Source organism: Octopus sinensis, linkage group LG11 (genome assembly GCF_006345805.1).
Source record: "Octopus sinensis linkage group LG11, ASM634580v1, whole genome shotgun sequence".
Taxonomy (NCBI): domain Eukaryota; kingdom Metazoa; phylum Mollusca; class Cephalopoda; order Octopoda; family Octopodidae; genus Octopus; species Octopus sinensis.
The window spans coordinates 17,223,396-17,249,818 of NC_043007.1; the positions used below are offsets into that span (position 1 = coordinate 17,223,396).

The 26,423-nt window shown below is 40.2% G+C and overlaps 1 protein-coding gene across 1 annotated transcript in view; it reads left to right on the plus strand.

Moving 5' to 3' along the window:
- LOC115217508 (scaffold protein salvador) overlaps window positions 1-26,423 on the plus strand; it is a 57,449-nt gene that overhangs the window by 21,965 nt on the left and 9,061 nt on the right. The window contains exons 2-4 of the mRNA XM_029787227.2: window positions 13,718-14,446; window positions 20,309-20,647; window positions 25,393-25,594. Coding sequence (XP_029643087.1) covers window positions 13,718-14,446; window positions 20,309-20,647; window positions 25,393-25,594 — 1,270 coding nt within the window. The remainder of the gene's footprint in view (window positions 1-13,717; window positions 14,447-20,308; window positions 20,648-25,392; window positions 25,595-26,423) is intronic.

The following is a 26,423-nucleotide window of genomic DNA, read 5'->3' on the forward strand; positions in this document are numbered from 1 at the left end:
GTAGAGCAAAGATCTGGAACATGTTTTTGTGACTTGATCCCATACCATATTAGACAGTACTGCAAGCCTGCAGATTCTCTACTGTTATTTCAGTAATTTCTTACATTCTTGTATAAGAACAGTTGTCTTGACTTTATCTTGTTTTGGGGACATATTGTGTAAGAATGAGAAGGTGAGCCTGAGGTGCATGGTCAGCTTTCTCTCTTTCCTACTGTAAAAATCCTTCCACTTGTACAGCCAGTGCTCCACAACCAGTATGCCACGGCACACTAGCATGCTATTTTTAAAGCCTAGTATTTATCCTATCAGTCTGTTTTGCTGAACCACCAAGTTACAGAGATATAAACACACCAACTCTGGTTGTCAAGCAGTGATGGGGGTACAAACACAGACACAAAGGCACACACACAGATATATACATATATATATATATATATATATATATATATATAATATATAACGGGAAGGTTTACGAAAATAAACAAAAGACGAAGGCAGGTGGAGTACAAACAAACAATGTATTAGTATGGCACTCAGGAATAGAAATAGAACAAGTCTTTTACGTTTCGAGCCTATGCTCTTCGACAGAAAGATACACAGAAAAAAACAAGGAGAGAAACAAGGAAAGAAAAAATGCGTGTAGGAGCTTCTTTCAGTTTCTGCCCACCAAATCCACTTACAAGGCTTTGGTTTGCCAAAGGTGTCATGTAGTGGAACTGAACCTGGTACCATGTGGTTGGGGAGCAAGCTTCTTACCACACGGCCATACCTGTGCCTATGTATTATTTCCTTTTTTTAATCCTTTAGTTACCATATTTGTGTTGAATTGCATCACCTCTGTTTTAATTAATTTTATAAATAATGAAGAATTTAGTAAACCAACTTTGTGATTATTAACTCTTTTACTTGTTTCAGTCATGTGACTGTGGCCATGCTGGAGCACCGCCTTTAGTCGAGCAAATCGACCCTAGGACTTATTCTTTGTAAGCCTAGTACTTATTCTATTGGTCTCTTTTGCCGAACCGCTAAGTTACGGGGACATAAACACACCAGCATTGGTTGTCAAGCGATGTTGGGGTGACAAACACAGACACACAAACATACACACATACATATATATATATATATATATATTATATATATATATATATATATATATTATATATATATATATATACATATACATATATACGACAGGCTTCTTTCAGTTTCCGTCTACCAAATCCACTCACATGGCTTTGGTCGGCCCACGGCTATAGTAGAAGACACTTGCCCAAGGTGCCACGCAGTGGGACTGAACCTGGAACTATGTGGTTAGTAAGCAAGCTACTTACCACACAGCCACTCCTACACCTATATTAAGTTGATATTTTGAACATAAATTGATATGAACTTTTGATAGATCATTTTAAAATATCAAAGAACAGAGGACAGTTTCAGATGGGTTGATATCAAAAGGGTTAAGATAGTTGGGTGAGACATGAGGGAAATTTAGTTACTATTTCTATCATGTTGACCACTCGTGTAAATATTTGCTCCTGGCTTATGATGGTTGTGCAGTGCTAGGTCATCTGCATGGAGTAGATCTTTGGTATGCAAATACTTAGCTAATCCACTAAGTATGACCTATTATTCCTTCACCTAGATGTACACTAGTGTACACTCTGACATGCAATGACTAATGTTGTTATTGTTTTGTTCCAGGTCAGTCGATAACCAAAAGTATTCTTGCCATGATCATCCTATCTTACCATGTGCTGGGCACCCAGAACCATATTACTTCTATTGTAAAACAGAAGGGTGTGATTCGAGGAAGATTGGGTTGCTATTTCTAGCAGATTGAATGATTATGTAGAGCAGTGGTTTTCGACCAGGGACCGTATGACCCTTGGGGGGGTCCACATAAGATTTTGTTGATAAAATTTATATGCAATAAACTGGTTATAATTCTATACAATAGATAAATATTTTAATTTTTTAATGCAATTTTTAATAATATTTAATTATAAAAATACAACAGGATTTTTTAAACATTGAATGCCTATGAGGGTCCATCTGAGAAAAATAGAAATTAAAGGGATTTATAGGCAAAATATGGTCGAGTACCTCTGATGTAGAATGTCCCGTAATGGCAGTAACAGTAGCAGCAGCGACTGTTGTATATTGTTTAGCCCCTTATTGGCCCCTATTGAGCTGACCTATAATCAAAGGTATTCAAGCTGTGACTGCCCTAGTTTTCCAGCATTACATACTCATGACTATATTATCCAATGTGTCCCCTTTTTTTTTTTTTTTTAAGGTAGTAGAGTACATTTTGAAGGGGTTTTGGTTCTTGAAGACTGCAGTTGTTGTTTTGGCCCAAATCAACTGTGTTCCAACATACAGAATATTGAGTGACATTCTGTCTGTGAGCTTATTATATTTCGCTCAGGCATACCATAGTTTATGGAGGCGCGTGGCTTAGTGGTTAGGGTGTCAGCACCATGATTATAAGATTGTGGTTTCAATTCCTGGACCAGGCAATGCGTTGTGTTCTTGAGCAAAACACTTCATTTCACGTTGCTCCAGTCCACTCAGCTGGCAAAAATGAGTAATGCTGTGATGGACTGGCGTCCCGTCCAGATGGAGAACATATATGCCATAGAAACCGGGAAACCGGGCCCATGAGCCTGGCTAGGCTTTAAAAGGGCGCATTTATTATTATACCATAGTTTAGCTTACATTTTTTAATGTGTCCTACCTTTTTTAATAAGACTGTTGGATATCAAATTTGAGGGAGATTTTGCTGCTATATTTAGCTGGTCAGCCAACCATTTAGACTCTCCTTCATTGGCAGATTTATAAATTACCTACAACAACACGAATGAGAGGACAAAAAAAAATTTTTTTGAAATGAAAAAAGAATGAAAAGATATGAGTAATTTGGATAATTATGTCTTTCCTCATTGTTTAGAAATAAAGATTAAGATATAGTTTATGTTGCTACCTTTCTCTGTTCAGTTCAGTTTGCTATTGTGATTCACTTGACTTAAGAATACTCCCATAGATTAATCACCTCTGCTATGTCAGTCAGAAGTCAAGTGTCCTGCAAATTATCAAGCTTTTCAATTCCCCTTGAATTTTGTCATGCGTATCTGTGTGTGTGTGTATATATATATATATATATATATAGCAGCAAAATCTCCCTCAAATTTGATATCCAACAGTCTTATTAAAAAAGGTAGGACACATTAAAAAATGTAAGCTAAACTATGGTATAATCAATTATCAATTATAATAAAGGGTAAAATTAATTAATTAATTAACTAGTAATTAATAATTCTACCAAGTAGAATTCGGTATGAAAAAGGACCATTTTTCAGTAAACTTATATTTTATAATTACGAGTATAATTATAATTAGGGTTCAGCAAAGATTTACTTTACCACATACCGAAGTTTAGAAATAGCAGCTAAAAGAACCTTAGCAATTTCTTCTACTATAAGAAGAGACTCTCGGACAAAACAAAATACTCGAAATAACCCACGAGTATTTTCGAGTATTTTGTTTTGTCTGGGAGTCTCTTCTTATAGTAGAAGAAATAGCTAAGGTTCTTTTAGCTGCTATTTCTAAACTTCGGTATGTGGTAAAGTAAATCTTTGCTGAACCCTAATTATAATTATACTCGTAATTATAAAATATTATATATATATATATATATATATACACACACACACACCTATGTATGTGTCTATATGTTTGTATGGGAGGATAATATCTCTGTATACACGCATGTATGTTTGTATGCTGGCAAAGGATGATGCAAATATTTTTGAAAGCAAGAGTTTAAATGAGCTGCACAATAGCACACAGTTGGCTGTGTAGATGGGTCGAGCTTGGCTTAGTGTTTGTGGTTGTGTATGTCCTCTCAAGGATGGGCTCACTATTGTGAATGGAGTCATTATGTCACATGAAGCATTGACTACTGCATGTTCATGGGAAAAGATCATTTAACACGCAGTGTACACGGGAAAGTTTGCAAGGCTGTTAAGAAGCTCACTGTGTGACCATTTGCAGTCCCACTGCATTTCACCCTGAACAAGGGCCTGCTGCTATAGCACTGAGTCAAACAATGCCTTGTGAGTGACAGAAACGGCGAGCTGGCAGAATCGTTAGCACGCCGGATGAATGCTTAGCGGTATTTCATCTGCCGCTACATTCTGAGTTCAAATTCCGCCGAGGTCGACTTTGCCATTCATCCTTTCGGAGTCGATTAAATAAGTACCAGTTATGCACTGGGGTCGATATAATCGACTTAATCTGTTTGTCTGTCCTTGTTTGTCCTCTCTGTGTTTAGCCCCTTGTGGGTTGTAAAGAAATAGGTATTTCGTCTGCCGCTACGTTCTGAGTTCAAATTCCGCCGAGGTTGACTTTGCCTTTCATCCTTTCGGGGTCGATAAATTAAGTACCAGTTATGCACTGGGGTCGATATAATCGACTTAATCTGTTTGTCTGTCCTTGTTTGTCCTCTCTGTGTTTAGCCCCTTGTGGGTAGTAAAGAAATAGGTATTTTGTCTGCCGTTACGTTCTGAGTTCAAATTCCGCCGAGGTCGACTTTGCCTTTCATCCTTTCAGGGTCAATTAAATAAGTACCAGTTACGCACTGGGATCGATGTAATCAACTTAATCCCTTTGTCTGTCGTTGTTTGTCCCCTCTATGTTTAGCCCCTTGTGGGCAATAAAGAAATAAGAAATTGTGACATTTAGACTTTGGTCAAAAATCACTTCTTCATCATTAGATGAAAGTAAATCTGATTTTGCATCACTTTTAGCAATTTTAATTTGCTATTCTGTGCTGGCGAAATAGTTATAGAATTTCTTCTTGTAAGAGGTTGCAGGAACATGACTAATGATCGCTAATCAACAACTTTGTTTAATTTCAATCCTTAGTTATTTCGAAAACATACTAATTTAAATCCTAAAGTATATAATTATGCCACTTTTTACCACTCCTGAAAATGATTGGCTTTTGTCAGAATTTTAAACCAGTATTGTTACTATTACTTTTATTATTTATTATTATCAGGTCTGTAATGGTGACATAGATTAATTATTGTGCTGGACAGCAATTAATTTCATTGATTAATGACCGAGTTCAAATCCTACCAGTCTTTGCATTTTATCCCAACATCAAATTCGATGACTGGCATCCGTGCTAGTGGAGTGCTAAGTGTACCATCTGAGTGTGATCGTTGCCAGAGCTACAAACTGGCTTCTGTGCTAGTGGCACGTAAAAAGCACCATTCGAGCGTGATCTTTACCTGCGTCACCTTACTGGCACTTGTGCTGGTGGCACGTGAAAAAACATTCGAGCGAGGTCAATGCCAGTACTGCTAGACTGGCTCCTGTGCAGGTGGCACATAAAAAGCACCATTAGAGCGTGGCCGTTGCCAGTACTGCCTGACTGGCCCTCGTGCCGGTGGGACGTAAAAGCACCCACAACACTCTGGGAGTGGTTGGTGTTAGGAAGGGCATCCAGCTGTAGAAACTCTACCAGATCAGATTGGAGCCTGGTGCAGCCATCTGGTTCGCCAGATCTCAGTCAAATCGTCCAACCCATGATTGGTCCACAGAAAATACTTCCTATATTCACTTCAATAGACTACAGCTGCTCCAACATGTGTGTGTGTGTGTGTGTGTACAAATTATATTATGCAATCGTAATTAATACAAATGGAAAAAATAATAATTAGATGTACCAGTACAGGCTAAAGTTTATATACATCAGGGATTCACTTTTTCAAATACTCATGCACGGACAAAAGCCAAGCTGATATTCTGGACAGTTTTGTTCAAGTTATAATCAAATGTTTCCATTTGAATTGTTAAAACATTGGGCGGTTTGTGGATGATGGCAAAATGCTCTTCAGCTACTTACAAACATTGCCACTTGGTACGTTTGTAGGAATGGTAATGATCCAAGACCACAGCTGTTACATATTTCTCAAATGCTTCCTCTAAAGAGAGTGCATTCTTTATATCTAAGTCAATATCCAGATGTGGATCATAGATATTTGAGTTCTCTTTACACAGCATAAACTGAACTTGACTGTGCAGAAATCTTCTAGGTATCAAATTGATTACTTTGGTTACTCTACTGTACTTGTTTGACTTTTAATAGCCGTTCATACAGGATTTTTGCAAAACATCAACAGGATAGGAATTCCTGAGCATCTCTTTGGTGACCAAAGTATGTGTTTTGTTATTACTTTCAGTTACTGCAAAATGGAATGTGATTTTAATAAATGTTCAGAATTTTCATAGTTGCATCATATATATATGCCTGGAGGTTCACTCATCATACAGAGATCAGTTTGTTTGCAGCTGTTCATGTGTTCACTCCTTAGCAAATAGTTGACCAGAAGCAACGAGGAAATATATATTCTTCAAATTGTGTAGGTCAGAGCCAACTTTTAGAATTTATGTACCCACCAATCAAGGCAAAGCATTTTTTTTTCTGCCTTGTGGATAGCATATAGGTACAGGTGTAGCTAGGGTGCCTATCATGTATATTTGTTCAGTATTATATAGTTGTTGATCATCATCATCTCTCTGATTTTTCCATACCAGCAGTGGGTTTGATAGGTATGCTTTAATAGTATAACTTCTCACCATTTGCTGTGGTCCTCCATTATATGCTAATTTACAAAAAACAAAGCCATTAGTTTTTGTTGTCATAGATGGTATAGTTTTTATAGCAGGCTGTCCTTTCTATCTCCAGCAGTTTTATATTGTAGACTAGTATTATAACCTGATTTCACTTGGGTCTACTTGGGCCACATTTTAAAGATCAGGAATTTAAAAAAAAACGAAAATTTTATTAAAAATTAAAAAGAAAATGAAGGCAAAAAGCACTCGTTTTTTCACAATGAAAAATCGTTTCCTAGTAGCCAGAATTTTGCGACAAAATGTATGTTTATTGAGGACAACAGCCTGCAGTGCATGCCATTGGGCATTAAAAGCCAATCGCACAAACCTAGAGGGGCTCTGGGCCCCCTTGAATCGATAAAAAATCACTCTTTTTGCCATAGCAACCACATCTTTATAACCTGCGAATTCTAACCATCCCAGGTCTCATCCCCACCATGCATTTAGTATCCCTGCCAATTTTCAGCTCGATCCTAGCCTCGGTTTGGCTGCCATTAACCGTCAAAGGAAAATGTGCATACCATTTTTCGTCCAAAGACTGTTTTATTATACTCTTTTACTCTTTACTCTTTTACTTGTTTCAGTCATTTGACTGCAGCCATGCTGGAGCACCGCCTTTAGTCGAGCAAATCGACCCCGGGACTTATTCTTTGCAAGCCCAGTACTTATTCTATCGGTCTGTTTTGCCAAACCGCTAATTGACAGGGACGTAAACACACCAGCATCAGTTGTCAAGCAATGCTAGGGGGACAAACACAGACACACAAACACACACATACATATATATATAGACATATATACGACAGGTTTCTTTCAGTTTCTGTCTACCAAATCCACTCACAAGGCATTGGTCGGCCCGGGGCTATAGCAGAAGACACTTGCCCAAGATGCCACGCAGTGGGACTGAACCCGGAACCATGTGGTTGGTTAGCAAGCTACTTACCACACAGCTACTCCTGCGCCTATATTGTAGATTGGCGGCATTTTACTGTACCATACACATTCATTCAATATCATATATACTTATTCAGTCACCATTAGCATCATTTTTACTGCTGGCCTGGGTTTCAACACAACACCCTTCATTTGCCTCTGTTCATTATCTCCTTTGTGAAGCTCAGCATCAGAAAATCAAGGCTGTCCACTTCAACCAACATCTTAAGCTTTTCTGATCTGTAAGCTTCTACTGTTTTCATCATTTGACATTTTACCATTTAACTGTCATTCGTTATGCACCTCACTTATCCATACCATTGCAGCCTTCTCTTTGGCACGCAATCTAATTTTTCCCATGGTGTATTTTTAGACGGTCATTCATGGACACTGGCATTATATATTCAGCAGAGCATGCCTTCTTTATTTCTTTCCAGCTTTCACAAATTCTCCATATTCACTGCTCACATCTCACTACCATATTGCACAAATAAGACTGATAAAGTCTGCTTTTCATTTGATGAGTAAAGCCCTTTGTTGTCACCAGAAGTAATAACTCCTTGAACTTTTTTCTGCCTGGTTACTATTTTCCTCTGCTTATTTATTACACTCAATGGTCAGGTAGAAAATATTGCAGGTGCAGGAGTGGCTGTGTGGTAAGTAGCTTGCTTACCAACCACATGGTTCCAGGTTCCTTCCCACTGCGTGGCACCTTGGGCAAGTGTCTTCTACTATAGCCTCTGGCCGACCTAAGCCTTGTGAGTGGATTTGGTAGACGGAAACTGAAAGAAGCCCATCGTATATATATATGTGTGTGTGTTTGTCCCCCCAACATCGCTTGACAACTGATGGTGGTGTGTTTACATCCCCGTAACTTAGCGGTTTGGCAAAAGAGACCGATAGAATAAGTACTGGACTTACAAAGAATAAGTCCTGGGGTCGATTTTCTCGACTAAAGGCAGTGCTCCAGGATGGCCACAGTCAAATGACTGGACTGAAACAAGTAAAGGAGTATGTCATCATCTTTTAAAGCCCATGTTCCATGCTGGTATGGGTTGGATGGTTTGAGAGGATCCGTGATGTGTCCAAGGACTGCATTGAGCTCCAGTGTCTGCTTTGGTATGGTTTTTGTGGCTGGGATGCTCTTTCTCATGATGCCAAAAAAGTGGGAATAAGTTCTTCATTAATTGGTTATTCAAAATGCGCATGGTGATAGAGTGACTCTTCCACAATACAAAGGTATTACTCAACATGGTCTCCGTCACAAGTAAAGCATTTTACACCATCATTGAACACAACTTTTATATTTGAAAATCATCAGGTGTGCATTATTGCATTATTGTGCCTGAAGACCTTTTCATTGGATTGAACAGGTGGAAGTTAGAAGGTGCCAGATCTGGGCTGTACAGTGACTGGGGAACCACTGACAGCCTAGTTTGCTGATTGCCTGATTTGCTGCTAAAGATATGTGTTATTGCACATTGTTGTGGTGAATGCAGATCCTTTTCAGATTCGTGTTTGGTCTTTTTCTCCCAATGGATTCGCTAAGCTTTTTGAGTGTCTCAATGTACCACTCACTGTTCATAGTATAGCCAGGTCCCCACAAAACAGTCACCATGGTTTGGTTGTGTGCTGTGTATGGATGAGGACAGCTGCAAAAATAAGTGCTGAGCTCTAATTATTGAGGGTACCTGTGGAAGGGGTAAACCCAGGAAGACACTGGCTAAAGTGGTGAGAAAGGATCTTCAGATGCTGGGCTTGAGAAGACACAGCATGCTAAATAGAATTGCTGTCATCCATACATGCATACATACAGGCTTGTCCTATACACGTGTCAGTGCCACATAAAATGTACTTGTGCCAGTGCTGTGTAAATGTACCCATGCTGGTGGCACATAAAAAGCACCCAGCACACTCTGTAAAGTGGTTGGTATTAGGAAGGGCATCCAGCCTTAGAAGCCATGCCGCAAGAGACAATTGGAGTTTGGACAGCTCATGCCAAACTGCCCAACCCATGCCAGCATGGAAAACAGATGTTAAACGATGATGATGATGTAGGTATTATATATATACTAGCTGTATAGCCCAATGTTGCTCAGGCTTGTTTTCTTTTCGACCCTTTACAATTGGAATTTTTGAAAAGTAAAAATGTTGCATTATGTAGCTTGTTATTCTCTTTAAGTGAACATTTTTCTGGTTGAAATACACCGAAAAATGGTGACACAGCAGTAAAAAAAATTGTAAAAAATAGGGATTTTCATAGAAAAAAAAGCACCTTTTTGGTGTAAATAATTTTTGGTGTTAACATGGTCCGATTTGAATTCTTTCTTCTACGGAAGGAAGAGCAAGCCTTCTTCTATCATACTCTCAATTCTGGTCAACTTGTGTCGCAGGGTCTCGGAGGAGTTAGTGTTAGTTGAAGGCTACCAAAACTGCCATACACAAACCACTTTACATAGAGAGAGATTTGTTCAGCATCATATATCTATTCAGTATTGTATGTATGTATGTATGTATTCTTTACGATATATATTTAACCGTGATGCAACATCATCTGTAAATGTCTTCGTTTCGTTTATTTGCTTCTCTTTAGTCAGTCATCTAGTTATGTGTTCATTTAAATTCCTCCCATCGAGTGTATTAAGCTAGTTATGAGTCACTTGAAACAATTTCTGCTGCTCTAGCAATAAAGGAGAGGTAGAGAAAATTGCCAAACACATGTTTAAATGGTGTTATACTAACACAATACAGTGTCATCACATGTAGTGGCGATGGTGGTGGTGGTGGTGGTGGTGGTGGTAGTTTTATTTTCAAACTAAATGTCTCGCTAGTAGTTGTCAACATTCTTAAGTACAACTAAACTGTGACCGACCTTAATAAACCTGATACAACAATTATCTAAATATTTGTGATGAGAGTGCTGAATATCCTTTCCCCAGACATATTGTACAGGAAATACTTTGGGATGAGAAATTCCAAGACAGTATGAACCATCACAAGTTTCTCGAGTTTATCTATCATTTATGTATTATTAAAAATTCTATTTTGTCTTAATGTTCTCTCTACTTGTCTCCCTCTCTCTCTTCCCCACCTCTCCCCCAAAATTGATTGATGAAAACAGCTTAAAAATCAGAGATTTGCAGCTTTTTTTTTTTATTCTTTTAGCCCACTTTTGACTTTTTTCTTTTACATTTGCCTGTGGCCTCTGTGTGTGTTAACCTATGTTGCGTGTATAACTATCCCTGTATATATCCATAACTATTTTCATCATTGGTAATGCATATATAAGCATCACATGAATGACAGTATAAAGCCACCAACAGTTCAATGGACTACAAACATAAGATTTGAAAAATTTATGTCCATGGTCCACCTGTGGCCATCCTTTTTAGAAGAGGTTCAAGGCCCACAGAGAATTTCTTAGTGGTTCATCTGTTGCCAGCTACTTTAGAAAAGACCCATGGTTCACAGAGAATTTTCAGTGGTCCACCTGTGGCCAATCTTTTTAGTAAAGATGTAAAACCCACAGAAAACTTCTTGGTCATCTGTGGCCAATCTTTTTAGTAAAGATGCAAGAGCCACAGAATTTCTAGTGGTCCATTTGTGGCCAATCTTTTTAGTATAGACACAAGGCCCACAGAGAACACTTCTCGGTGGTCCATCTGTGGCCAATCTTTTTAGAAAAGCTGCAAGGCCCTCAGAAAACTTGTGGTGGTCTCTCTGTGGCCAACCTATTTAGAAGAGGTTCAAGGCCCACAGAGAATTTCTTAGTGGTTCATCTGTTGCCACCTACTTTAGAAAAGACCCATGGTTCACAGAGAATTTTCAGTGGTCCACCTGTGGCCAATCTTTTTAGTAAAGATGTAAAACCCACAGAAAACTTCTTGGTCATCTGTGGCCAATCTTTTTAGTAAAGATGCAAGAGCCACAGAATTTCTAGTGGTCCATTTGTGGCCAATCTTTTTAGTATAGACACAAGGCCCACAGAGAACACTTCTCGGTGGTCCATCTGTGGCCAATCTTTTTAGAAAAGCTGCAAGGCCCTCAGAAAACTTGTGGTGGTCTCTCTGTGGCCAACCTATTTAGAAGAGGTTCAAGGCCCACAGAGAATTTCTTAGTGGTTCATCTGTTGCCACCTACTTTAGAAAAGACCCAAGGCTCACAGAATTTTCAGTGGTCCACCTGTGGCCAATCTTTTTAGTAAAGATGCAAGACTCACAGAATTTCTAGCGGTCCATCTGTGGCCAATCTTTTTAAAAAAGCTGCAAGGCCCTCAGAAAACTTGTGGGGGTCTATCTGTTCTCTTGTTGCTCCTCTTTTAGCATTCAGATTACTCTGTCAAATGTTCTGCTTATTTATTAACATTGTTTTCAATTAATCATGCATTATCTCATACCTTTTGCTGATGATGATCATCATCATTATCGTTTAACGTCTGTTTTCCGCGCTAGCACAGGTTGGACGGTTCGACCGGGGTCTGGGGAGCCAGGGGCTGCTCCAGGCTCCAGTCTGATCTGGCAGTGTTTCTACAGCTGGATGCCCTTCCTAACGCCAACCACTCCACGAGTGTAGTGGGTGCTTTTTACGTGCCACCTGCACAGGTGCCAGAGGGGTCTGGCATCGGCCACGATCGGTTGGTGCTTTTTTTATGTGCCACCGGCACAGAAGCCAGTCGAGGCGGTGCTGGCGTCGGCCACATTTGGATGGTGCTTTTTATGTGCCACCGGCACAGAAGCCAGTCGGGGCGGTGCTGGCATCGGCCACGTTCGGATGGTGCTGTGATTGTTTATTTGTAGAGTGACATTGTAGGGTGAATGTGAGAGATCTGATCTGTCCTATTTGAAAATGAAACAGGTAGAATATTTTGGGCTGGATATGACCAGTTTAAATGCTGAAGAATTAAAGCACAGTGTAAAGGGATTTGACAGGTGATATTGTCATCAGGTGTGTAACACACACTGAAAGGCCCAGTTTGTTGGTAATGCTTCTGCAGTTTAGTGTATGTGTGTGTCTGCATGTTCTTGTTTACTATGTGTTTGTGTATCTATATGTATGTTCATGTATGTTTTGAGTACTTGCATACGTGTGTTGTGTGCATATGCAAGTTTGGCCAAAAGTCACCTGACTGTAATTCAAAACGCATCTAATTCCAAGATTAAAACAAAAAAAAAATTATTTTATATGAGACTTCACTAATAAATAGACAAATGTTCTCCATAACCTGACATTGCTTTCGTCAACATCAAATTTTCTTCCAGCGGCCCTATTACCATGCTCTTCAGCATATGATATAACTTTAAGTTTAAACATAGCTGAATAAGATCTACGAGACATTTTATGGGCATGTAATGTATAGAATGTTTTATTGGAGATTAATGTACAGGTTTAAGTCCCGCTTATAAAAAACCCTAGTAAAGACCCACAGTAGTTCAAACATTTAATACCGGTATTTAATCAAGTATCTATTGTTTGCCACGGTAATGATACAAACTGCCAATACAAACAGCAAAATGAACTATTTAGCACTAAACTATTAAGCACAATTTGTGCGTAATTAGCCCAGCAGCACCTAGTCGAACAAACACTTGTGCACTTGCGTAATATAATAATGGTGATGTTCTTAACTGTTATATGGGAATGTAAATATGTTTGCAATTGTTTTTGTCACATGATATTCTGTGTTCTGAATACTTTTATTTTAGTAAATGTTGCTTACTGCAAGTTATGGATGATTCTTTTATGACTTCATTGCTTTCAGGCTTAGCTTAATGTATTTTCGTGCCCGACATCACAAAATGCGTCTGAATAAACATTGCCGGACAGCAAATAGAGACTCGGACATTGCTTAGAAAACATTTTTCATTTTTTACCTCGTATATAGTACGCACTAGGTATTTTGACCTTTAAATTTTGGGGAAAAAATGCGGATTATACTCGAGGATTTACGGTATGTGCTGCTGAAATTGCTGATAATGTGTCTGATATGTCCATGCATCTTTTACAACTCCAACTGCAGTAATTGCATGTACATACATTATGTATACATACTCAATATTTTTGCACCAAATGACTAATTTCTTAATTTTCTCTCTTTTAGATTATGATACTCCTGTACGGCACACCAATGTATTTCAACGTCGAAGTACGAAAACCTTGGCTTCTTACGCACCACAACAATCTGTAAATAGCTTTGCTTATAGCGGCCACTCATACATCTCAGCACCAAAGCTACAATGTCATTCCTCAAATTTTTCCCCAACTTCCCACGGTAGTGGAGGTGTTTCTTCCCCCAACACCAATTCTAATTGTAACTCCAGTGCCAACAACCCAGCTGGCCATATATACCAGAACCTTAATGCAGCTTCTTCACCAGCCCCATCTTCTACCCCGTCGCCAGGACATTCTCCTGCGTCGACCTTCTCATCATCCGGCTATGGGTCGGCCTCTAATTTCAACCAAGCTTTTCAGAACATGTCACTGACCAACTATCGGCCCAATTCACAGGACTCTCCCAAGCTACAGTCACACCACAATGCGCAACAACACCAAACTGCAACCTGCAATCAGCAGCAAATGGGTCCTCAGAGTGGAAGTGCATCCCCACAACTGAACCAGGTTGGGTTACATCATCAACATCAGCAACAACACGGGGCTTTGTTGGTGCCGAGTCAGACTGCTGCAAACCCTGGTCGGGTGGTACCTCGAGCAATTCTTAATCAAGGTGCCCACCACCAGTCACTTACACCGAGTGCACCACCACCTCCCTCACCACAGTCCCTGCATTCAAAGATGAAACCAGATAATTCACTTGCATCTATAAGAGAAGGTGAGATAACTTCGATATTTGCTTGGGTTTGCTTTTTAAACCCTTTGCCTGTCCCCATATCACACATTATATGGTGGCATATTTCCATAGCATCCATGCATCGTATATGATACACTTTTTTTTTTCAGCCACCAGAGTAATTTTGCTCTTATGAAAGGAAAGTTTTTTATTACTCAGAACAAATCAAAATCGATGACTGGCATCCGTGCTAGCGGGGTGCAAAGAGCACCATACGAGCATGATCGTTGTCAGAGCAGCTAACTAGCTTCTGTGCTGGTGGCACGTAAAAGGCACTATTCGAGTGTCATCGTTACCAGTGTCGCCTTACTGGCACTTGTGCCCGTGCTAGTAGGGTGCCAAGAGCACCATCCGAGCGTGATCGTTGACAGAGCAGCTAACCGGCTTCCATGCCAGTGGCACATAAAAGGCACCATTCGAGTGTGATCGTTACCAGCGTCGCCTTACTGGCACCTGTGCCAGTGGCATGTGTAAAAAGATTCGAGCGAGGTCGTTTCCAGTACAGCCTGACTGGCCCCCGTGCAGGTGGCACGTAAAAAGCACCCACTACACTCTCGGAGTGGTTGGCGTTAGGAAGGGCATCAAGCTGTAGAAACTCTGCCAGATCAGATTGGAGCCTGGTGCAGCCATCTGGTTCGCCAGTCCTCAGTCAAAATCGTCCAACCCATGCTAGCATGGAAAGCGGATGTTAAACGGTGATGATGATGATGATGATGATAATGATGTATGAAACATTTAGGGCTAACTAAAAGTCTAACAACAAGCATAGACGTTTAAGACTAACTTGTGAAAATACTTTAGACAGGCAAAAGAGTTAACATGTGTATGAGATCAATTTTATGAAGGGGAAGCAGTATAATCAATTTGTATAGCTGATATAAACAGGTATTTATTTCATCAACAATCCAGGTGTGATAAATGCTAACACTTACTTGAGGAGGATTTGAACCAAGAATCTAGTGAGACTAAATTAGATGCTGTTAGACATTTTAACCTGGCACTGTACAGTCACGGCTACCCCTCATGTCTTCTGCTTTTGATCAGTAATAATGCTTAATGATAGAACAGAGGAATTTTCTACTAATGATTATTGAGACTCTTAGTTAATTGGATTAGGAGTGTATTTTATTAGTCCTCATCACAAGCTCATCCCCTTAAAACAGAATGCTTCCCCCTTTTTATACTCTCTGTCAAAGAAAGCACAAGCATTTTCACACACATACACATGAATGAACTTCAGCCAACCAAATTCATTCATAAGGCTTCAATTGCCCTGTGGCTATATTACAATGTGACCTGACTTTTCGTCTGATGTTACTTTGTCCAACGTCACTTCATTCACATCTTTTGGTCTAATGTCTTTTTGTCCAATGACTTTTTGTTCAATCTCTATATATATAAAGCTGAAGTTGTCTGTGTATGGCAGGTTTGGTAGCCTTCAACTAACCCTAACTCCTCTGAGACCCTGCGGCGCAAGTTGACCAAAATTGAGAGTATGACAGAAGAAGGCTTGCTCTTCCTTCTGTAGAATAAAAAATTCAAATCGGACCATGTTAACACCAAAAGTTATTTACATCAAAAAGGTGCTTTTTTTCCATGAAAATCCCTATTTTTTACGATTTTTTGACTGCTGTGTCACTATTTTTTGGTGTATTTCAACCAGAAAAATGTTCACTTAAAGAGAATTAGAAGCTACATAATGCAAAATTTTTACTTTTCAAAAATTTCAATTCTAAAGGGTCAAAACAAACCCGAGCAACACCAGGCGATACTGCTAGTTTTAAATAAACTTTTTAGAAAACAAGGTGAACATCAAAATCAAATAATCATTGAGAATTTTATTGATAGGATTTGTTGTTGGACAAAAAAAAAATCATTGGACAAAAAGATGTTTGATGAAGTGACATCGGACAAAAAGACATAGTACCATATTAGAAGACACTTGCTCAGAGCACCATGCAGTGGGACTGAACCCAAAGCAATGTGGTTTGGAGGTGAACTTTTTACCCACACAGCCATGCCTGCAGATAGAATCACCCTTAAGTTGGAGACTCCCAAGTTCTAACCAACGATAAATACATTGGTTGGAACTAGAGAGGACTATCCAGTTGTAAAAATATCCTTGATAGCAAACTGAAGTCACTCAACCTGCTAGAAATAGTAACCAAATCTTTCTCTGTCTTAAAGGCAAGACATTGGATAATGAAGTCCTAGATACATTATATTTGAAAAAAAAAAAAGAGGGCACAGCTAGAAAGCCTTTAATTGTAGGTCTGGCTGCTCTAGACTGACTTTGGGCTAAACAACATCAGTATAATAATTTCGTAATTTGACTGTTCCATTTTATTTATGTAGTTATGGTGTATTTTTAGAAGAGGTTGATAAAAAAGGCCAAACTTGCTATCTTCAATCTGGATTTCGTGCCTATGATGGGTAATGACCAAAAGACTTTGGTCACAAATACAAGCAGCCAAAATGGGGATCCTTCAAAGGATCTCTGGAGTAATGTTACTCAACAGGGTGCATAGCTTCGAGATCAGAAAGTCACTCTGGATTGAGCTGCTACTTCTCCACATTGAAAAGTCATAGCTTCATCATCATCATCATCATCATCATCATCATCATCATTGTTTAACGTCTGTTTCCCATGCTAGCATGGGTTGGATGGCTCGACCGGGGTCTGGGAAGCCAGAAGGCTGCACCAGACTCCAGTCTGATCTGGCAGTGTTTCTACAGCTTGATGCCCTTCCTAATGCCAACCACTCCATGAGTGTAGTGGGTGCTTTTTATGTGCCACCGGCATGGAAGCCAATCAAGGCGGCGCTGGCATCAGCCACGTTTGGATGGTGCTTTTTACGTGCCACCGGCAGAGGGATCACTACTATAATTTCCATTGATTTTTGATGTTGGTGTACTTGACTCAATAGGTCTCCTCAAGCACAGGGTCGAAACGGTGTTTCTTTACTTGCCACCTGCACAGGAGTCAGTCCAGCGGCACTGGCAACTACCGGGTGCCAGTCATAGGATTGGTTCAATTTCAAATGTCATGGGAAAGGATTGCAAGACAGATTCTTCAAGCCAACACAACCAGCAGCAGACCTAGGGGTAAACCATGAGTGAGATGATTGGTTAATATCCATAGTCTTGAGAATCTAGTTTAATGATAGTTATTTCTGATAAGACCCCAAGGTATCCAGCCATAAAACCCATGCCAAAACAGACAATGAAGTTTGGTGCAGTCTTCTGGCTTGCCAGCTCCTGTCAAACTGTCGAACCCATGCCAGTATGGAAGATGGACATTATATTGTGATATCATATTCTTATGATATCGTAAATAGTTTATATCATATTTTTATATAATAGTTTATAGCGTCGCCTTACTGGCACTTGTGCCAGTGTGCAGGTGACACATAAAAAAAAAAACACGATTTTTCCATGGCCGTTGCCAGTACCGCCTGACTGGCCCTTGTGCCAGTGGCACGTAAAAGCACCCACTACACTCTCGGAGTGGTTGGCATTAGGAAAGGCATCCAGCTGTAGAAACTCTGCCAGATCAAGATTGGAGCCTGGTGCAGCCATCTGGTTCGCCAGTCCTCAGTCAAATCGTCCAACCCATGGAAAGTGGACGTTAAACGATGATGATGATGATATCATATTTTTATGATCTTGTCATTGACACAATTCCACTGCAGCTTCGCATATTTTTTAAATGTCTAAGAAAACGACCCATCAACACTTTGTTCCAGTTTCAACACACTGTCGTAGGTTAAATCTCTTGCATTGTGATTACAGCTCTAAAGTTTCCATTTTATCTATGCAGACACAGACAATTATGGCATACGGCCTAGTGGTTAAGCTGGTGCACGTATGATTGTAAGGTCGTGGTTTCAATTTACAGACCAAGCAGTGCATTGTGGTCTTGAGCAAAACACTTCATTTCATGTTACTTCAGCCCTTCAGGATCACCATCCTTTTACATCCATTTTCCATGTTAGCTTGGGTTGAACAGGCATGGGTTGTCTGCTGGGGGAGTTAACCTTGCAATGGACTGGCATCCCATTCAGGGTGAGTGTTGTAATCTCATGCACTTATATTCCATGGAAAGGCAGCGAGCTGGCAGAAACGTTAGCACGCCGGGCGAAATGCGTAGCCGTATTTCGTCTGCCATTACGTTCTGAGTTCAAATTCCGCTGAGGTCAACTTTGCCTTTCATCCTTTCAGGGTTGATAAATTAAGTACCAGTTACGCACTGGGGTCGATGTAATTGACTTAATCCCTTTGTCTGTCCTTGTTTGTCACCTCTGTGTTTAGCCCCTTGTGGGTAGTAAAGAAATATGTATTCCATGGAAACCTGGTTGTCTGGCCTTATAAGTTCTAGGGATTGTGACAGACCAAGACATAGACAATCCAACTACATCCAAGTACATTCTTTTACTGGTTTCAGTCGTTGGACTTCAGCCCATGCTGGGGTACTGCCTTCAAGGGTTTTAGTCAGTCATATCAACCTTAGTATTTATTACAGCTCAGTATTTTGTTATAACAATCTCTATTTTTTGAACTGCTAAGTTACAGTTATAAATGGGCAACACCTGTTTTTAGGCCAGTATATGCACAAGAACAGATATGGACATGCACACACACACGTGCACACAGATATGTATATGAAGGGTTTCAGCACAGTTTCCATCTATCAAATTCCACTCACATGGTGTTGGTCAAACCAATGCTTGCGTAGAAGACACTTGTCAAAGATGCTATGAAGTGGAGCTATGCATGGGCTTGTGGTATGGTACAGTTGCAGCTATGTAGACCTGGCACCGTGCCATCTTATTTATGGCACAGTTCCATTATTCTTATATAAACACAGTACAATTGCAGCTACGTAGACAAGGCACGGCTACATCTCGTCTTAGCATTTTAATGAAGGGAGTTAATTAGAAAAAAAAATGTGTTGCAAAGAATAAACCCTATTAGTTACTGAGCCTTTTGTCAAATGAGGGAAACAACTCCAGACTTGTTTCAGCCTTATTCAACCACCTCAGTAAAGCATAGATTTCTCCGAATATGCTGGAGCAGTGAAAAAAACAATCGCTCAGTAAATATACTGTAATGTGCGCTTGATACTCTTGTAAATATTTCAGGGAAACATTTACTTTAGATACCTATTTCTTTATTACCCATAAGGGGCTAAACACAGAGGGGACGAACAAGGACAGACAAACGGATTAAGTCGATTATATTGACCCCAGTGCATAACTGGTACTTAATTTATCGACCCCAAAAGGACGAAAGGTAAAGTTGATCTTGGCGGAATTTGAACTCAGAACGTAGCGGCAGACGAAATACGGTTAAGCATTTCGCCTGGCGTGCTAACGTTTCTGCCAGCAAGCCACCTTGCTTTAGATACCTTTCTCTTTATTACCCACAAGGGGCTAAACACAGGGGATGAACAAGGACAGACATAGGTATTAAGTCGATTACATCGACCCCTGTGCGTAACTGGTACTTAATTTATCGACCCCGAAAGGATGAAAGGCAAAGTCGACCTTGGCGGAATTTGAACTCAGAACATAGTGGCAGACGAAATACGGCTACGCATTTCGCCCGGCATGCTAACGATTCTGCCAGCTCGCTGCCTTGATTTACTTTAGATACCATCATATGATTCCCCTCACCACACACAAAAGAAAAAGAGTACAATAGAATAGTGTTAACTTTTACATACCCCCTGAATTAAAAATGTTAACCAAAGCAGTTGCACAATATGTATAAAGTATATAACGGACATGGGGAAAGTTCCATTTTGACCATAAAAAACCTATTAATTTGACATTGTTTTTGCAGAAGCTACAATGAAAAATGAAGAAACAACAAGTCCGTCACAGTTACAGCCTGTTGGTACGACAGTAGTGACCAGCTATAACAACAACACAAATGTATATAGTGCTGCAAAGGCTTACAATGCTAATTCTGTCTATACTCCTGAGTATTACAACCAATGTGATGAGAACTATCAGATCCAACAATACCATCAAGAAATCCGCAACCACTACGCTCAGCAAAACCAAACAGCTACTGTTGGCAATGTTGGTGCACACCAACAGGCAGTGATACCAGTTGCTGGAACAAACCAGGAACTTGTACATGTTAGTGGCAATACTACACCGTCTTCTTCTTCCACCGGTTAGTTATTTTATTTTATTTGATTACAAAGTACAATGGTTGCAGGGTTTAGGGTTTTGGGCTGCTGATCGTTGACAGAGCGGCTAACCGGCTTCTGTGCCAGTGGCACATAAAAGGGCACCATTCGAGTATGATCGTTACCAGCGTCGCCTTACTGGCACATGTGCATGTGCTAGTAGGGTTCTAATCCGAGCGTGATCGTTGCCAGAGCAGCCAACTGGCTTCCGTACCTGTGGCACGTAAAAGGGCACCATTCGAGCGTGATCGTTGCCAATGTCGCTTCAGTGGCACGTGTAAAAAAGATTTGAGCGAGGTTGTTGCCAGTACCGCCTGACTGGCGCCCGTGCCAGTGACACATAAAAAGCACCTACTACACTCTTGGAGTGGTTGGCACTAGGAAGGGCATCCAGCTGTAGAAACTCTGCCAGTGCAGCCATTCGGTTTGCCAGCCCTCAGTCAAAATCGTCCAACCCATGCTAGCATGGAAAGCGGACGTTAAACGATGATGATGATAATGATGACTACAGGGTCATGTGTTAAAAACTTTGACACAGCTTTGTTGTGTTGCAACTCTAGGTGAGGTGCATAACTGCCTGATTCATAATATTTCACTCACTCCTCAGACTACACAGCTAAGTTAATAATGCTAGGGGTAGCATCGTGTTGTGAAAGTAATTACATCATCAGTTTTTGAATTATTTGAATTTGTTAAAACCTCCAAGTACTGTTGTTGTTATGGAAAAATAACAAACTATAAATGAACAAAAATAATAATCTGTTTCGTCGCCCTTTTCAAGCCTAGCCATTTCATGGGCCCGGTTTCCTGGTCTCTGTGGCGTATGTGTTCCCCACAGCTGGATGGGACGCCAGTCCATCGCACTGTTACTCAAGAAACAGGAAGAGAGAGTGAGAGAAAGTTGTGGCAAAAGAGTAAGAATACAACAGGGGTCGCCACCACCCCCTGCCGGAACCTCATGGACCTTTTAAGTGTTTTCGCTCAATAAACACACACAACGCCCGGTCTGGTAATCGAAACCGCGATCCTCCGACCGCGAGTCCGCTGCCCTAACCACTGGGCCATTGCACCTCCACAACTATCTGTTTGCCCGAGAGTTATTCAGTTATTTATTTATCCAATTAAGCCAAGAAATACTGAGTATTCTCCCTTATCTAAGCAAACTTAGTCGCTCAGAATTAACATACAGAATTAAGTTAACAAAAATAATTCACAAATTACCATTACCATTTGAAAAATTCGGTGGTGGCGGGGGAATGAAACATAAAGAAATTACAAACACCTTTAAAGACAAACAAAAGTGATTTAAATATTAAATAAAATAAAGTACTTAAATTAAAACTTTAATCATAATTATTTAAATGCAAAGAGGTACATGCTTTGTTAAAAAACAATTAGTGGACAAATATTAATACTAAGGGTGTTTTGATATATATCATCATCATCATCATTTAATGTTCATTTTTCCATGCTTGCTTGGATCAGACTGAACTTGTTGAGGCAGATTTCCTATGACAGATGCCCTTCCTGTCACCAACCCTTATTGGTTTCCAAGCAAGGTAATATTTTCCCGTGGTCAGATATGTTTTCTATGGAGGATTGGGAATAAACAACCTTGCTTGTTCATTTGCAATCATCTTGTGAAGTCTAGACAAGGTTACACACAAACATACACACATATATATATATAGCATGAGCTTCTTTCAGTTTTTGTCCACCTAATCCACTTACAAGGCCCAGAGCTACATCATCATCATCATCGTTTAACATCCGCTTTCCATGCTAGCATGGGTTGGACGGTTCGGCTGAGGTCTGGGAAGCCAGGAGGCTGCACCAGGCTCCAGTCTGATCTGGCAGTGTTTCTACAGCTGGATGCCCTTCCTAACGCCAACTACTCCGTGAGTGTAGTGGGTGCTTTTTACGTGCCACTGGCAGGGGTGCCAGGTGAGGCTGGCAACAGCCACGATCGGTTGGTGCTTTTTATGTGCCACCGGCATGGAAGCCAGTCAAGGTGGCGCTGGCATCAGCCACGTTCAGATGGTGCTTTTTATGTGCCACCGGCACAGGGATCACAACTACAATTTCCATTGATTTTTGATGTTGATGTTGACTCAATCCCAGATGAAAAATTAAATCAATATATCAAATTTGAAAATTTTCACTTAATTCTAAAATTTCCAAATCTATGACAGCAACCAAAAAATTTCTAATGTTCAATTTCCCTCCACTCATCTATGACAGTGTTTGTTCCCTCAGCCCTCCATCACAATATTCATTCCATCCAACCCCTCCATCATAATGTTTCACCACCATTCTCTACAGTAGAAAACAATTCTGCAAGATGCCATTAGTGGGACTGAACCCAAGACCACATAGTTGGGAAGCAAGCTTCTAAATCACACAACCATCTTACTAACAATAACTGAGCACCTTTTCAAACTCCACCTGTCTAACACCTGTGGACATGTTTACAAAGTCAGAAAACAGCACAGCTCCCATGACTTTCGGAAACATTTTTTCACGCTGAGAGTTGCTGAAGCATGGAACAAACTGCCGGCATCAGTTGTTAGTTGTCGGAGCACTGCATCCTTCAAAACTTCCATGCTTCCTGAGATTGCCAACACCACACCTGATTTTCTCTCCTCCATACACATGCAAGCATGTCTCTGACTTATACACTGTTCACTTTCCAGACATTTGTACATTACTGCATATGCTTTATACGCACTTTTGACAAGTTGTGGTGCACCTGAGCACTGTATACAATAATTTAATTATTATTATTATTATTATCCTTTTTTTGAGATGGTTAGGGCATGATTTAAGGGAGACGTGTGGCCTAGTGGTTAGGATGTTGCACTCACAAGTGTGAGACTGGGTTCTGTGTTGTATTCTTAAGCAAAACACTTCATCTCTGCATTGCTCTGTGATCATTTTGTTACCTGACATGTGGTCCACTGTGCACCTGTTCAGGCAACATCGATTTTATAGAGGGAGTTAGCTAATGTATGGCACATACATTTGATCACTATAAGAAATTATTTGTGCAGGTCATTTGGTAAAAGCTGAACGCTCATATGTTGTCTTTGATCGGAGAGCCCACCATGTATATATACTCTTTACTCTTTTACTTGTTTCAGTCATCTGACTGTGGCCATGCTGGAGCACCAACTTTAGTCGAGCAAATCAACCCCAGGATTTATTCTTTGTAAGCCTAGTACTTATTCTATCGGTTTCTTTTGCCGAACCACTAAGTTACAGGGACATAAACACACCAGCATTGGTTGTCAAGCGATGTTGGGGGACAAACGCAGACACACACACACATATATACATATATACGATGGGCTTCTTTCAGTTTCCGTCTACCAAATCCACTCACAAGGCTTTGGTCGGCTCGAGGCTATAGTAGAAGACACTTGCCGAAGGTGCCACGCAGTGGGACTGAACCTGGAACCATTTGGTTGGTAAGCAATAGGATCTGAAGTAGAAAATTTGCCATAACAAATTCTGTCTGACCATGGAAAAGTGGACGTTAAATGGTAACAATAGTGATGATGATGATGATGATGATGATGATGATTGTCATGTTAACTTTTAAGATTTTGACTTGATTATTCTTGTCGGCTTGGAACCATTTCATCAATACTTCAGCTGATTGTGTAATGAGAACGGGGTTATCAACATATAGAATTCCTCAAGGACAGACAGACAAACAGACAAGCATGCGTAAAACAGTCTGCCTCAAACCATGAAAAGGTTTGAATCTCTGTCGAAAACGAAAAACCTGTGATTGTTTCAAATGTAGTTACGAATGTAGTCAAGGGAGGCTACTCTTCGAAGGAAAAATAAAACTAAGAAATTCCTACATGCTAGGTTTCCTTTAAAACGGCCCTGTCGTGTTATAAACACTGACTCTCGTCTGATTACTTAGATGAGCGACCGTTGGACAGTGCTAGGTATCGTGGTCGAGTCGACTAGGAAGTGTTTACGTGGTTCTTCGATCTGCAAGAAATACCACCCAGATCTCCCTTAAATCATGCCCTACCATCTCAAAAAAAGGATAATAATAATAATGATGATGAAATTATTGTATACAGTGCTCAGGTGCACCACAACTTGTCAAAAGTGCGTATAAAGCATATCCAGTAATGTACAAATGTCTGGAAAGTGAACAGTGTATGAGTCAGATACATGCTTGCGTGTGTATGGAGGGGAGAAAATCAGGTGTAGTGTTGGTGAATCTCAGGAAGCATGGAAGTTTTGAAGGATGCAGTGCTCCGACAACTAGCAACTGATGTCAGCAGTTTGTTCCATGCTTCAGCAACTCTTAGCGTGAAAAAGTGTTTCCGAAAGTCATGGGAGCTGTGCTGTTTTCTGACTTTGTAATCATGTCCACGGGTGTTAAGACAGGTGGAGTTTGAAAAGGTGCTCAGAGTTATTGCTTGTAAGATGGTTAATAATTTTATGGATGTCTGCCAAGTCAGCTGCCAGACGTCAGAGTTTCAATGTATCCATGCCCAGGGATGTAAGCTACTTTATTGATTTTTTAAAATATATATATAAATTCATATATATATTTTTTAAAATATATATATGAATTGCTAAATATTCCATTACTGTATTGTTTTGTTTAAAATGTCTTGTCTGACTGTATTGTCGTTGCTGGAAGACTATTTAATTATTGTAATTATATTCCTGTTTTTTTTTTCTTCTTCTTTCTTTGTAGGTTATGGGTCAGGAAGCTACATGGGACAGGAAGAGTTATCCCTACCCCCTGGCTGGTCTTTAGACTGGACTGTACGTGGACGCAAATACTATATCGATCACAATACACAAACTACGCATTGGAGCCATCCTTTTGAGAAAGATAACTTACCAATGGGATGGGAGAGGATAGAATCAAAAGAATATGGTGTATTTTATGTCAAGTAAGATTCCACTCTGCTCAGATTTTCTTTGTTTCTTCATGGCAGTCTGTTAAGATTAGCAGTGACACATCTGAATGAAAGATGGTCTTCTGATTGGAATTATAATATATATTGCAGATTTTCACTGAGTCATTACTTCTACTTTGAGATCTAGTAGCATGAAGAGGTGAAAATGGCTAGAAACCTAGGGTTGCTAGAACTCTGCTCTTAATCTGCTAAAGATCACTAAGTATTCTCCTTTCATGTTTGATTTTTAGAACCTTTATAATCTTTTGTCAGTGTAGTTGCAACATAGTTCTTAAAACATACAGCGTGATCGTTGCTAAAGCAGCTAACAGAGCGTGATCGTTGCCAGAGCAGCTAACTGACTTCCATGCTGGTGGCACATAAAAAGCACCATTCGAGCGTGATCGTTACCAGTGTTGCCTTACTGGCACTTGTGCCGGTGGCACACGAAAAAAACATTCGATAGAGGTCGTTGCCAGTGCTGCTGGACTGGCTCCTGTGCAGGTGGCATGTAAAAAACGCCATTTGAGCATGGCCCTCGTGCTGGTGGCACGTAAAAAGCACCCACTACACTCTCAGAGTGGTTGGCGTTTGGAAGGGCATCCAACTGTAGAAACTCTGCCAGATCAGATTGGAGCCTGGTGCAGCCATCTGGTTTGCCAGTCCTCAGTCAAACCATCCAACCCATGCTAGCATGGAAAGCGGACGTTAAATGATGATGATGATGGTGATAGCTGTCAAGGACAATTATGGGGTCTATATAATCCAATTAGTTGTTTGGGATAGTTTTGAACCGAATGAATGAAAAATTTTATAGCTAATT